Source organism: Heterocephalus glaber, unplaced genomic scaffold (assembly GCF_053883595.1).
Source record: "Heterocephalus glaber isolate CG9 unplaced genomic scaffold, H.glaber_assembly_v1.0 deba00001600, whole genome shotgun sequence".
In the NCBI taxonomy this organism is placed as follows: domain Eukaryota; kingdom Metazoa; phylum Chordata; class Mammalia; order Rodentia; family Bathyergidae; genus Heterocephalus; species Heterocephalus glaber.
The window spans coordinates 33,157,783-33,172,333 of record NW_028258372.1 but is presented as its reverse complement, the minus strand read 5'-3'; the positions used below and the strand labels follow the sequence as shown (position 1 = coordinate 33,172,333).

At 33.0% G+C, this 14,551-nt stretch overlaps 1 protein-coding gene across 8 annotated transcripts in view; it reads left to right on the top strand.

The window, feature by feature from the left end:
- The window catches only part of Kcnt2 (potassium sodium-activated channel subfamily T member 2), a 394,041-nt gene extending 380,976 nt beyond the window's left edge, over positions 1–13,065 (top strand). For 2 of the 8 annotated variants that reach the window (XM_087193837.1, XM_087193838.1), the window contains one exon: positions 8,505–13,062. In XM_087193837.1, the coding sequence (XP_087049963.1) occupies positions 8,505–8,616 (112 nt within the window). In that variant the 3' untranslated portion in view covers positions 8,617–13,062. Of the gene's footprint in view, positions 1–8,504 lie in introns of all 8 variants that reach the window. The other 6 variants (XM_087193836.1, XM_087193839.1, XM_087193832.1 and 3 more) reach the window with 6 other exon arrangements.
- Positions 13,066–14,551: the final 1,486 nt, after the last annotated feature.

Genomic DNA, 14,551 nt, shown 5'->3' with positions numbered 1-14,551 from the left:
TTAATAACAGTACATACTGTTTGGTTACTGTTTCATGGTGATGTATTTCATAATGTGCATATACTCTAATGTCTCTTATTTCATTTATGTCACTCAAGATTGCTTTGGTGTTTGAGAATATTGTGATTCTATACAAATTTAGTTTGTGTGTGTGTGTGTGTGTGTGTGTGTGTGTGTGTTTTATTCCTGCAAACAATAGCACTGGGATTTTGATACCAGTTATATTGAATCTATATATTGCTTTGGATAATATAGACATATCAACAATATTAATAATTCCATTCCATCAAAAAATCATAGCTTTCAGTTTTCTTGTGCCTTATTCAGTTTCTTTCATCTGTGTTTTGTTATTTTCATCAGATATCATTCACTTCCTTGATTAATTTTATTCTTATGCATTTTATTATTTTTAGCAATTGTTACTGAGTTTTTTTCTTGATAATCAGCAATATTATTATTGATATATAAAAATGTTACTGAATTATTTATGGTGATTTTGTGTCCTATAACATTGTTGGACATGGTTATTGTTTCTAAGAGCTTGATTATGGACTCTTTACATTTTCTGTATATAAAATTGTATCTCCTGCAAGTAAGGATAATTTTACCTCCTTTTGCCTATTTCAATAGACTTTGTTTCTTCCTCTTTCTGTACTACTCTGGCTTAGGCTTGCAATACTGTGTTGAATATGAATGGTGAAAGTGGGCATCCTTATCCTGTTCCTGATCTTTGAGAAAGCAACTGTAGCTTTGCTGCATTTAGATTAATGTTGGCTGTGGGCTTCCATATACCAGTGTAACTTTTATTGTGTTGAGGTATGTTCTTCCTATACCTACGTTTTAAGGTTTCATATCATGAAAGGATATTGAATTTTAAATTTTATCAAATTCTTTCCCTGCATTTGTATTGCAATGATCACATGGTTTCTGTCCTTGGTTATGTCGATATGATGTATTTCATTAATTGATTTGCATTTGTTGCAGCATTTTTGTATCACTGGGATAAATCCCATTTGTTTGTAATTTTATAATTTTTTGATGTGTTACTGGATTTAGTTTTCTAGTACCATTTTTAGAATTTTAGATTTATGTTTATCAGAGATATTGGTCTGCAACATTACTTTTTGTTGTTGTGTCTTTGGTTTTGACATCCAGGTAAAACTGACTTCATACAATAGGTTTTTAAGTATCCCTTATCTTTGCAATAATTTGAGAAGAATTAGCGTTTGTACTTTGTAATAAAAGATTTTGGCAAAATTGAACAGTGAAGCTATCTGGTTATGTACTAATTTTACTTTCTTTTTTTCAGTTTTTATTTTTTAGAGGAAAATTTTTTTCACTCATTAAATCATTTTATTTGTTATGGGTCTGCTCAGATTTTCTACCTTCTTGTAGTTCAATTGTAGCAGGTTATGTGTGTCAAGAAATTTACTCTTCCTTCTAGGTTTTATAATTTGTTGGAATATAGTTGCCCACAGTACTGATCTTTTCAGTTTTTGTGAATTGCAATCATTTATAGTTTTATTTATTTGAGTTTTTCTCTCTTTTTTAATTAGTTTAGCTAAGGACTTGCCAGTTTTCCTTTTTTAAAAGAAAAAAACCCTACCTTTATTTCATTGATCTTTTATACAGTTATTTTAAGATTCTATTTCATTTATTTTTGCTTTTATCTTAGTTTTTCTTTCTGTTGACTTGGGGATTGGTTTATTTTTGCTTTTGTCATTTCTTTATTGAAAGTATTTTCTTACAAGAAATCTTTTTATTTGTTTGTTGATGTAGACACGAACTTCCTTCAGTGCTGCTCTTGCTGTATTCAAAAGATTTTTGCTACATTCCCATTTCATTTATTACAAGAAATTTGCTTTCTTCATTGACTTTTTGGTAATTTAAGAGAACATTATTCAATTTCTAAAGTTCTTCTCGTGGATTTCTTGCCTTATTCCATTGTCATTAGAGGAGATACATGCTGTGATTTCATTTTTGCTTTGTGAGTTTAAATAGTGCTTATCTTGGTAAATATTCAAATATTCCATGTGTATTCTGAAGCTACTGGATGAAATGTTCCATAAATATTTATTAGGATGGTTTAACATATGATATAGTTTACTGCCAAGTTTCTTTGTTATTTTCCTTTGTCTACATGATAGACAAAGTGTTGAAAGCTATTGTACTAAAATTTGTTTTTCCTTTTAAATATAATTGTTTGCTTTATATAAGGAATTTAATGTGTTTATATTGAAGTTTATTGATGAGTAACGACATACCCTTGCTACCTTTATTTTTCTGTTAAATTCTTTTGTTCCTCTCATAGTTTATCTTTGTAATTTGATAATTTCCTATATTGGAAAAGTTTGATTCTCTTCTCTTTCTCTTTTGCGTATCTGATGTCCTCGTGAGTTTTGCATTGTTGTATGTTTGCATGTATTTCTTATAGAACTGACCTTCCGATGATGAATTCCCTCCTTTTTGCTTATCTTGAACCACCAATTTCTCCTTTACTTGTGAAGTATATAGCATTATTGGTCATAGTGTTTTTGGTTATCAGTTCTTATTTTGTTTTTTCTTTCAGAGCTTTAAATATATTCTAACCTATAAGGTTTCTACTGAGAAATTACTTCTCATCTAGTTGGGATTCCCTTTATATGTGAATTCATGCTTTTCTCTTAATCTTTTATTTTTGGGTTGTACTGTTGACAGTTTGAATGCAATATACCACAGAGTCCAGGTTTTTGGTTGAATTTATTTGAAGTTCTTTGAGTTTCATAGACTAGAATGTCAAGATTTGCAAAGTTTTCTGCAATTATTTCAGAGAGCAGCTTTTCTATGCCTTTTGCTTCCTCTTCCTCTTCTTCTGAAATACCACACGTCTTATCACTTACAATGCTCCATAAGTCTTGTAGGTTTTCTTTTTTCTATTACTTCTCTCTCTCTTCCCTTCCTCTCTTCTTCTCCTTCTCCTTCTTTCCTTTCCCCTTCCCCTTTTCCCATGGTTATGTAATTTAACAAAATAAAACCTTAGTAGGTATTGGGTGTTTTGCCAGCATCTTAGGGACCTTAGGGCTTTAAAAGGAACAAAAATGAGAACACTTGAGATACTTACATGCCCGAAAGCAATCTGTTATGATGCGGGAATGCTGGAAGATGAGTTAAAGGACAGCAGCTAATCAGCAGCAAGGAAAACTGAATAATGTTCCTGGATTGGCTACTTGTAAACCTCCCAACAAAGTGACAATTGCTGAGGAAATTTGTAATTTCCATGAAATTGCAGGGGTTTCTGAGAACAGTTATAAGGTTCTAAGGGAAAATCTGTGAACGTGAATGACTGAGGCCGTGAACTCTGAACTGCGACTTTGTCAGAGTATACTGTGTATATATATGAGTTTGTTAGCGTTAACATTTCTATGTTTCTATTTTCTTTTTTATATTTTCTTTTCATTGATTCCTCATTAGAATCATGAATTATTTTTCCAATTTCATTGAAATTGTGTTCATTGTCTATACTCTCTTCTATCACATTAAATTTCACTAAAATTATTATTTTCAATTCTTTGTCAGGCAGTTAGTAATTTTCCTTTTCTTTAGGTCTGTTACTGAAGAGTTATTTGGTTCCAGTGGGAAATCTAATATTACTGTGTGGTTTTTTTTCCAGGCTTCTTGTGTTACTACATTGATATTTGAACAACTGGAGTATCAATTGCCTTTACTGATTTGTTGTATGGCTTTTATAGTAAAATAATTCCTTTTGGAGAGGTATCCCAGTGTGTGAGTTGGGTAGGCTGTGTTTGCTTTGGCTCTAGGTGGATGCTTTAGAATACAGTCTGTTATAATCGATGCTGGTGATAACCAAGTATGTCTCAGTGGCCTACACTGAAGAGATTTTAACATTACCCAGCCAATCAGATGCAGCTATCTTAGATGGGACAGCTAAGCTGGTGACACTGAGCACTGTACACTTGACTACAGTTGCAGGACATCTGTTAGTTTCCATGGGTTGTGGGAGGTAGAGCCACTCTGGCACACCTATACCAGCAAGATGTGGCTGGAGAAGACAAGGCAGCAACCTGGTTCTGGGGGCTGTGGAAGTGAGGCTCTCCCAGGTGGGTGTGATACAGTGAGCCTAGCAGCAGAGTGAGGTGCCTATCTGCATTTGAGAGACTTTCAGAGACCAGGCTGTACTGGTATGCCTGTTGTGGTTGCCTCTGTGTGTCAGAGAGCTACACAGGTAGCTTCACAGGACCTCTGAAGTCAAACTGCTCAGGGTGAGCTGCCAACCTGTTTTCTGAGGCTGAACATATGTGCATGGGCTGGCTATCTGCATCTCAGGGACTCAATGAGCTAAGGCAATCTGGACTTGCTGCTTGGCTTTTTCCTGAAGTTGTGGGGGGAGCAGTCATGGATGTTTCTCTGGGCCTCAGCCAGCCAAGTTTCTCAGGGTGGACTTCTGTATATCTTAGGGTTGCAGGAGAATGAGAAAGTCTACCCATTTGTTTTCCAGGGCCACTGGAGCTGAGCAGCTCAAGACAGGCTGCCCAGCTACTTCTCATAGCCAAAAATGGTAGGGGAAGACTGCCCATCTGATCCCCAAAGTCTGTGTAGACCAGGCTGCTTAGAGTTGGTGCAGTGGCTTCCTGGCCAAGGGTGAGTGGGCTGGCCTTCCATCTGTTTCCTGGGGGCAGGAAATGTGTGGGTGGGGCATCCTGCCTGCTTTCCCAGACCTCAGTAGGCTGAGCCACTCAGGGGGAAGCTTCCCGAGTGCTTCCTGGGGCTATGGCATTGTGGGCAGGGCCAGCCAGCTGGTTTGCAGACCTGAGTGAGCCAATCTGCTGGGGTCAGACACCTGGCTGCCTCACAGGCCAGTGGGTAGGCACAGTCTCAAGATAGTGCTGTGCAGGATGAGCCTAAGTGGGGGCTGCCAAAATGTTGGATGTGCATTGTCTCAGGGGCAATGCAGTGGTGAGATAACTCAGCTCCAGCTCTGCAAACCTGGCTAAGGGCCTGTTAAGGCTGCTAGATTCTCTAGCAGTAAATGCCTCTGGTGCCTGTGGTACCTGTTGAAACCTCCTTCCTGGGCAGAACCGCCAGGCCAAGATCCTTTTGGCTTACATCCCCTTTGTACCCTGGGACTCACCATTAAACACTCCAGAGAAATCTCTATTCATTTTTTCTTGTTTGGGTCCTTTATTCTGAAGGGAAGAGTGCTCCAAACACTTCCTATACTATTTTGCTGATCTCACCCCTTCAGTATGCTTTTTTTTAAAAAAGGAATTCTCCATGAAGTGTTGGAATTGTCAGGATATATTATGATTAGAGTGGGCTTGAGTAGGGACATCAATTAAAATGTAGACATGTGGAGATAATCTGTCACAGCATCAAAATAATGCTTTGTAAATGCTAGCTCCTATGTAAATATATTTATGAAGCAAATAGTGATCCTTGGCTATTGATGTGGTAATTAAAAATAGGAGTTTAATATAGCTTATGTTTCAAATTTGTAAACTTGCAAAATCAGAAATGAAAGGAAGAATGTTTCATCATAGCAAATAAGAATGAAAGTCTTTTTTCAAGCTGGGAAGAGGAGCTGTTGGCTGGAGAAAAAAGAGAGATGATAAGCTAGGTCCTGTTATATTCCTTAAGGGGTGGAGATATATGTAGAGAGAGATAGATGTAGATACATATCTATATAGATATAGATATATAGATATAGAGAGCTTTGCAGATAAGCTAACTCTGGTAGATAATATATGTTTTTGTTTTCTAAATTAATATAGCTAAGAAGGGAATGGTTTTTCCAATTGCTTTTAAAACATTTATTATATAAAAGTAGCAACAGCAACTTTGACCCAAACTTTGAAAAAAAAATTCATAAAATATATTTAAGAAATAAATACAATAATGTTTTATTTCATCATTTGATGATAATACAGAATATCATATATTTGGGGAGTCAGATGTGTAACAATGTAAGGTACTAGAGCTCTCAAGGTATGGTGAACAATTATATCCTATTGTGATGTTGCATTTATGGAACGCTGTTAAGACTAAATCGTTTAGGGCCAGGGATTTAGCTCAGTGGAACCATGGCCTGTCTCGCAAGGGCAAGGTCCTGAGTTCAATTCCCAGTACCAAAAAAAAAAAAAAGAAAAAAGAGTAAATTATTTCAAATGTCTACCTTGGAGGATTCAATTCATATATTACTATAATGAAACAAAGGTACTCTATTTTTTTCCTGCATCACATTTATACATGCCTTCTTTCCTTTAAACTCATAAATACAAGCAATTTTTATTAATTCTCTAATCTGCTTCATTAATCGCAATTTTCCTATGTTTCTTTTTGAAATAATAACTGTGTTGATTATATACAGTTTGATTATGGTTACCTTACTTGTATTTAATAATAAATTTTAAATGTCTTAAGCCTAACACAATTATTTTTCCATGTCTATTTTTAACAGATTATTCAAAGAAGATATTAGCATTTTGACTGTTCAATCATGTTCTTCTATCAAACATAGTATGCTTATAGTTGTAAATATTTTCCAGAATTTTTCAAAAATGTGTACATGTAAGATATATATGTTCAGAAAATTTTCTGCTTTTTGGGTACTCTTATTTTTTATGAGTTTTAATTTCAAACATAAACTTGACTGCTACTAGAATCCCTGCAGTGATCTGTATTTGTGATATTAAGATTAATTTTATTATAACTAAAGCAATGATAAATTATTATGAAGAAATGCTTATCCTAACAAGCAGTATATTAAAACAGTTGAAAACTTGCTTTATTAAAGTCACAGATTTAACAGTGATAATAATAAGAAAAAGAATTTTTGTTACATCAATGAATTTAGTGGATAATAGATTATGTTTGTACCTTGTATGCTTTCTAAAACTTCAATTTCAAAGTTCATTCAAATGAAGGGTCAACAATAATTTGCTTTAAAAATAATAAATCACTAGAAGATACTGTATTAAAAGGCTTAATGTGCACAATTAGTTTTCTTCATTGATCTACAATGCTATTGATATTTGAAGTAATTATAAACCAGTGTGCATAGATGCCAAGATCCAGTTAATAGATCCAAGGACACTAATCTCAACTTTCATTTGATTGAAGAAAAGAGACTTCAGTGCTTTCAGTTACTTTTCTTTTCATTTTCATTAAGGGCTATATTTTATGAATATTTCTCCCTGTAGTCTTTAAGAGGCAAAGACTTCATTAGGTTCTCATTTTTAAATTAATTCTTCCATTCAATTAGATTTCATTTTAAATTAATTCTAAAATTATTGTGGAAAAATCAAGTACTATTTTCATTTTCTCCTGGGACAGACTGAATGCTTCATTGCATGTGCTTACTTTCTTTCTTTCTCCTCTGGTACCTCAGTGATGTCCCAGTGTTTCCTTTGAAACAGAAATTGAAATAATTTATCCCGAAGATCCTCATTTGCTGTTTCCTACTCTTCTGACTTCACCTACCACTATTTCCTGGCCTAAACAGTCTTCTACAGCCAAATCCAAATTTTTTTTCTAAATATGTTAACATCAGCATTTCTTTTCTGCCCCCAGTTGACCAAATCTGGGAGATCCCCCGCACTTCTTAAGCATAGCGAGACAAGTTCACTCCAAATCCCTTAATAAACTATTCCCTAATTACATCTGTTGTTCTCCTCTTCTTTTATATCTGCTGTCTAAGTTACAATGTAGGACAGGGGTTGAGTTTTGTGATATTTTTGTACTAATAGATACTGACGTGTCCTACAGGTACTAAGAAGTGGGTGCTGTTAATGTACATCATCTGCCAATATGAAGTAAAATGTCTATCCTAAAGCACATGAATTTGTCAGATGAACATTGTCCTATTTACTCGTAGAATAAATTAAGATTTTCATACTTTAGTATTTTTGTCTATTTTGCCATAAGTTGACTTATAGATTAATAGTCTCTAACCAACTCAAGTACTTTTTATGCAGAATGGTCACCATAATACTTATCAAATTATTAATTTTGTCCAATTATAAGACACTTAAGTTAGTGACTCTACAGGAATTATGTATATCAAATTCCTAATTTTTTTCAAATTCCTAATTTGATGAATGAAAAAAACAAGGCGATAACCACTTAAGCAATGAAAAAATGATGGCTAGAATGTAGATCTCTTTACTAGACAAACAACCAGCATAAAGGATAGGAAGTCAACAAAATAGTAAAACTAGTCATAAACCTTTGATAAAATGAAAATGTGGAAATGGATCATAAATAAAAAATAATGATGTTTGATTCAACATTCGTCATCATAATCTTCTCAGAGACAGAAATGATAAAATAAGCCCTGTAAAATTGCATAGGCTAAGTGAACAGTGAGTCTTTCCACCAGTGTTATATAGAAACATTTTAGATAGTTTGAAAACAAAACATATAACAAAGTACTAGTTTAAACTGTAAGTGTGAGTTGATGCTGCTCTCATTTGCTATTACAAAGCTATTTGCTTTTCTTTTTTAATTAGATACCTAATCAGACCTGACCCACTGGCCTACCTTCCAAACAGTGAACCCAGTCGGAAAAACAGCATCTGCAATGCCACTGGTCAAGACTCTCGGGAGGAAACTCAACTTTGATAACAAGAAAATAAAGACTTTTTTTATTCCTACGAGGATCTTGCTTGAAAAAATTAAAGTGTTGCTGCCATTGAAAGAAACTATATTAGAATATATTCAGTTCTCTCATATTTAAAAAGAAAATCTATTCTCTTAGAAGTATAGATCATTTTAAGACTTAATGTACCATTTATTGGTACTTCCCTTATTAATATTGAAAAGACATCAGTGGATATGATTCTAAAAGCCTAAATTAAAAAACAAAAATTGAAATCTGATATATGACTTTGAATATAATCCAAACTTTACAAAACCAGTTTTAAAAAATTATTAAGGTTTTATGAAAGTAAAAAAACTAATTATATTTGGTACATCACAATAGACATAGAAGATTGTTACTCCTATTAACAATTAAATGTGTCATATTATATTCTTTAAATTTGCTGTTTTATAAAATTGAGCTCACGGTAAATGCCTAGTCTTCTCTACATAAAGATTAACCAGCAAAGGTATATGACTCAATTTTTTGTAAAAATTATAGTTTGCTTTATAATCAAATATTTAAGTTATTTTAATCTTTTTCTGCCTTTCTATTTGATATCATATTCATTGTAGAATTTCAGATATTCATAGCATGTTTAATAAACAAAAGATATATTCGGTACCTAAACTTTTTGGGAACTTAGTATTTAACACAGATTTTATGCCAAGAAAAGTATATTAAAAATCAAATATCTATTGTTCTCCTAAAAGAAAATGCCTAGCATGGAGAAAATACTTAATGCATATTTGTTAATTTTAATATAAGAATTGGAACATTAACTGTATTTCTGAAATATACAGTAATGATTTTCATTTGACTCTTGAGTTTTAACATTTTTCATGTATTGTATAGCAAATTTAATTAGAAAATAATTTAATATTGAAAGGACAGTATTTATACTTTTTATGGACTACAAAGACATTTTGAAATCTTATATATCTTATTATGTCTTTGCTATTGAAATAATCACAATCAAAAAAATAATGTCTTAAAATTTCTGATTTAACGTTGAAAAATCTATACTAACCTGTAGATTCTATAGGATCTATATTATAACATTGTGAGGAAAAAGTATTAAAAATAGGTAATCTTTATCCTTTACATTTAACATGAATCATTCAGAATTTGACAAATATAAATTTAAATATAAAATTGGGCCTTGAGGACATTAATGTTTTGTCTGAATTCTTTTTTCTTCCCTTATATAAATAGACTAAAAAGCACAAGAGAATAAATAAATCGTTCCATACAGTAAAGTGTATTCAATGTCCTCATGGCAAAAACATTGATAAATTTAAAAAGATGTTTTTCTTCTAATTTTGTATTTTTTTAATTCCCAAGTTTGACATTTAGTTTCACTTCAATAAAAATAAGACATACTCAAAAAGGACATTTTTTTCTTTCTTTTCATAATAAAACAGATCATTTGAATAGAAATATAATTTTGAAGTGATAAAGAAAATTTAGTATTCTCCCAGTTATTATGGAGAAAAAGTGTAAAACATTGAGAATGAAGCTGAACATTATAACACTTGCATAATTTTGCCCCGGAAATATGAAATGTCAGTGTGTTCCACCATTTTTCATTTCCCATATTTTAGGATAACAAGAACACCAGAGATTTCATCTAAAATTGATAAAGACTCCATTTGTTCTTATTTGGTCTTCTTTGATCTGTCAGAGAAGTGGAAATGATAAAAGGTCATTTAAAATTAGAAGTATGCCTTAAAACTTGAAGATTGTATGTATAATATATGTTTGAAACATGAAATGCATTTGACAAGTATTCCTATCATATATGGGCAAAATTGAAGATGAAGAAGAATATATGTATTAAAGAAAAATAATTAATTTACTGAACTTATTTCATATTTGCACACTAATAGTCAAGTATGATGCTTCTCTGAGTTGGCTTATTTTTTAACATAATGAGTCATTTTTAGGAATTAATGTAAGATTTTACAAACCTGTTTCCCCACAAGATTTGAAGTTTAGTATTTTTGCATTATGACTGGTAAGACTAGGATGTTAAGCTAGAATATGATTATATTTCCTAAAGAACTAAAATTTTTCTTTCATAAATTTTAAAATAATTATTTTTTGATTATGAACATATTAGTCCAAATTTAAGACTTGACAGAATTCATATCAGCTTGCTATAATAATGATAGTTTATTAGTCTTTCTGGATATTTGAAAAATAAAACATGCTTATAAAATACTTTTAATAAACTCTTGCCTTTTTAAAATAATTATACTTGCACATGAAATATAAAGTTAATAATTGTTCTTGTAGCCCTACAGGAATTAGTTCTGTTTATTGCTATGTAACATTTTGCTACCAGTTACATTGAATTGCTTTGAAATAAATAATAATAAAATTATTTCTGATGATGAAAACTCTTTGTGTTTGTTCCCCAAACCCTGTTAGACTATTTTGAAACTGTAAAAATTATTTTGTTACTTTTATACTACAAACCCAAAGTAAACACAAAAGTGGTTTCATTGGAAAAGAAAGTCATAAATAAACTGCTGTTGAATTATTTCCAAACATATTAGATTCTGAATAGTTACTGTACTGTGACAAGAGAGGAAAAGAGAGGAATCTAAGGTTAATAAATATAGATATAAGAAAGAGAAAATGAACAAGAGGAAAAGAAGGTGAAGTGGAGTAAAGCCCTAAAGTAGATGCTAAAAGAAAAATGTATTTTACAGGCAGAGAGTAATGCCCTAATATGCTGCTTTAAGCTTGAGGAAAGCACTGGTTAAGGGGAAAAAAGCTTAAAATACAAAATCTGTTTCTGGTTCTAAGTAATTGGGATACACACTTCTCCCTACCCCTACTCTTAAGGTGTCCCTAAATCCCTTAGATATTAACTTGGGGCATTACTGTGGGCTACCATCACCCATTTCATGTTTTCTAATGAAATTATGTACTTCAGCATAGTGGTAAACAGCTATGCATCACAGTAGCTGTGCCTGAGTGATACAGAAAGCAGTCTTTGTGTTCACTCACTTGGTACAACAAACAGCAAAGTGTGTACACCAGTGCAAAAGTGTCAAGTGGAGATTTTTACCACATAATGCTCCTTGTATTGTGTATGTATCCCTGAGCATTGTTTATGTATCACTGGATATAAAATGCACACATATCATTCTTCTGTTTTGCAAACCTCTAATTTGCCATAATGGAATCTGGTGTGTCTCACAGCAACTGTACTTGGAGAAAACAGGAACACATTAACCCGCTTGGGAAACTAATGGCAAGGTGTGTACAGGAGCTTCAAAGGAGCAACAGAAGAGTTTTGCCATGAGATCCTCGTTATTGAATTTCTTGCATTAGGATTTGTTCTTTAAAAATTTTTCTTTTAAGTTTTCTTGTAGAAGTAGTACAACTCAGTACAATGGCACATGAAAAACCTAGTTCCTGTAGCTTTAGGCAGCATATGCCAATAAAGCCTTCAACTTACAGTATAAAAATATATGCCCTGCTAGATATGAAGATGTATACTTTCAATTTAAAAATTTTTCCTGGAACTCAGCCACCAAGTATTTATTCATATAATAATAAGCCAAATGATGTTGTGAACTGTCTTGTTGGTCCCATCTCAAACTAATCAGAATATGACATTTGACAATTGGTTTACCACTTTCTGATTGATGTTACATTTCTAACAGAGCACAAGTTGACCAGCATAGAAACTGTATATAAGAACACGACAGAAATTCCCAATGAAATGTTGTAATTTCACAACAGAGAAATATATATTACATTCTTTGGATTTCAGAAAAATATAACATTGACCTTGTATATGCCAAAGAAAAACAAACTGTTACTGCTGATGTCAACACTGCACCATGTTGCAAAAATTGACTGAGAAATCCCAACAAAATTGAAGCCTTAGATGGTAACTTTTTATAACAAATTCAAAGGTGGATTTGACGTGGATGTTTTGTAGCAACTATGATATCACTCAAAACACAAGGTTTTAGCCAATGGTTGTGTTTTATTTGATCTGAAACATGTGGCATGAATAGTTTGATGGTTTACAAAGAAAATGACAAGTGCAAAATAGCATGGAAAGATTTTCTTAGAGGATTAAGATTGGAACTCATATGAGATCATTTACAATAAAGAAAGAGAAAAATGTTTATCCCTAGGGAACTATGCCCCCCACAAAAAGTTGTGGAGCACACTGGTGAACTCACAGGTGAAAAAGAGGTTGCAACATCACAAAGACCCTACTATGACAACAGGAACACCAAAAAGATGTCAGCTGTACCCTACAAAATTAGATAGGAAACAAAACATGCATGGTATCAGTGTAAGCAATACTTGTGCACAGAAAATGCAGTTTTCATGTGTGAAGACTGCCTTGGATGTGACAATTGAAGCAAAAATTATTTCTATGTTAAACTCTTGTGTTTACATTGATGTTCACATTGGTATTTCTGGTATTATCTTTTAGGTTTTGTAAGCAAATACACAACTGATGTGAAAATGTTGACGTCTATTCTAAGTACTCATTATATATTTGATATTTTATTGATATCTTATTTTTCTGCTTAAGTGCACATCATACAATATAGTACAAAGCTTCTGACAAAACAGCAAGACCAGTGAGATGTCAAGTACGTCCTCTAAAAATGACAGGAAAGCTAAGCACTTGTACTGTCAGTATAAGAAATATGTGAGTATGGAATGTGTTATTTTCATGTGTGAAAACTATCTTAGGTGTGATAATTGAAGTAAAGATTATTTTGTTGTAGAGTTCTCTTGGTATATTCATTGCAGTCCACATAGGAATTTATGTCTGTTATCTTTTAGGTTTTGTAAACCAAAAACAGTCAATATTTAAGATTTTGATGCTTTTTTATAAATGCTCCATAAATATTAAAAATTTAATAATTACTTTTTGATTTTTTCCTGTTCAGTACTCATTATTTAATATAATAGAGCTCATAAAATTAAAATTAATAATTCACTAATAGAAATACTACTGAAGAATAGATATGGGCTTTGTACACCCTTCATTATGCTCCTTTAACACAAAATTGCTGTGATGTCTATTATACAATATTAAAACAAACAGAATACTTAATGTGGAAGACCAGATAGGAAGACTGAGGCCTAATTAGCCTCTCAGTGAGCACTAAGAAGAAAAGCAGCATGTAATCAGGTTGACAGAGAAAAGTAAGTGCAGCTGAGATTCTGTTGTTCACCCAGACAGGTCCCATGAAGGATGCAAGGCAGTGAATCCTGTGTAGCTCTAATTGTTTGTGCCTGGGTCTGAGTGAATAAAGCCAAAGTGAGCCAGTTCCTTGGTGCTCTCTGTCAAAGGGAGACAAGAGCTGCCTGGTCTTTCACATTTTAACCTGATTCTGTGTTTCTTTACTTTCCATCCTTGTCACCCCTTGGTCAGGTTCAAGCTTATAGCCTGGTTCTTACAGACAGTGTCCAAACAGGTACCTGGTGAAGGAAGTCCACCTGAGCAAAAAGTGTAATGAGTCAGTGATGGCGTGTTCTTCAGCAAAGAGGTGCCAGCCAGCAAAGTAAAATGACAAAAGGAAAAGAAAAAGAAAAAAGGAACATAAGTCAACAAAAGGAAAAGAAAAAGGAAAAAAGAAATGTGAGTGGACATGGTGGAGTCAGATAGGGTAATGGAGTTCATTGATTGAGTTCATTGATTGAAGTCCAGCATTGTATCCCTTTGCTGGAAATTCCTTTGCACCAGTGTGATGCTCAAGTTAGTACCTAGTACCCAGTTGATTTCTCATATGTTGCAAGATGTTATCAAACATAATCCTTGGTTTCCTCAGTCAGACAGGTATGTTTGACATAGAGAGTTGGGATTGAGTGATAGAGGATTTGGAATGTGCTTATATCCAGGGCTCTGCTATATCTCCTAAAACT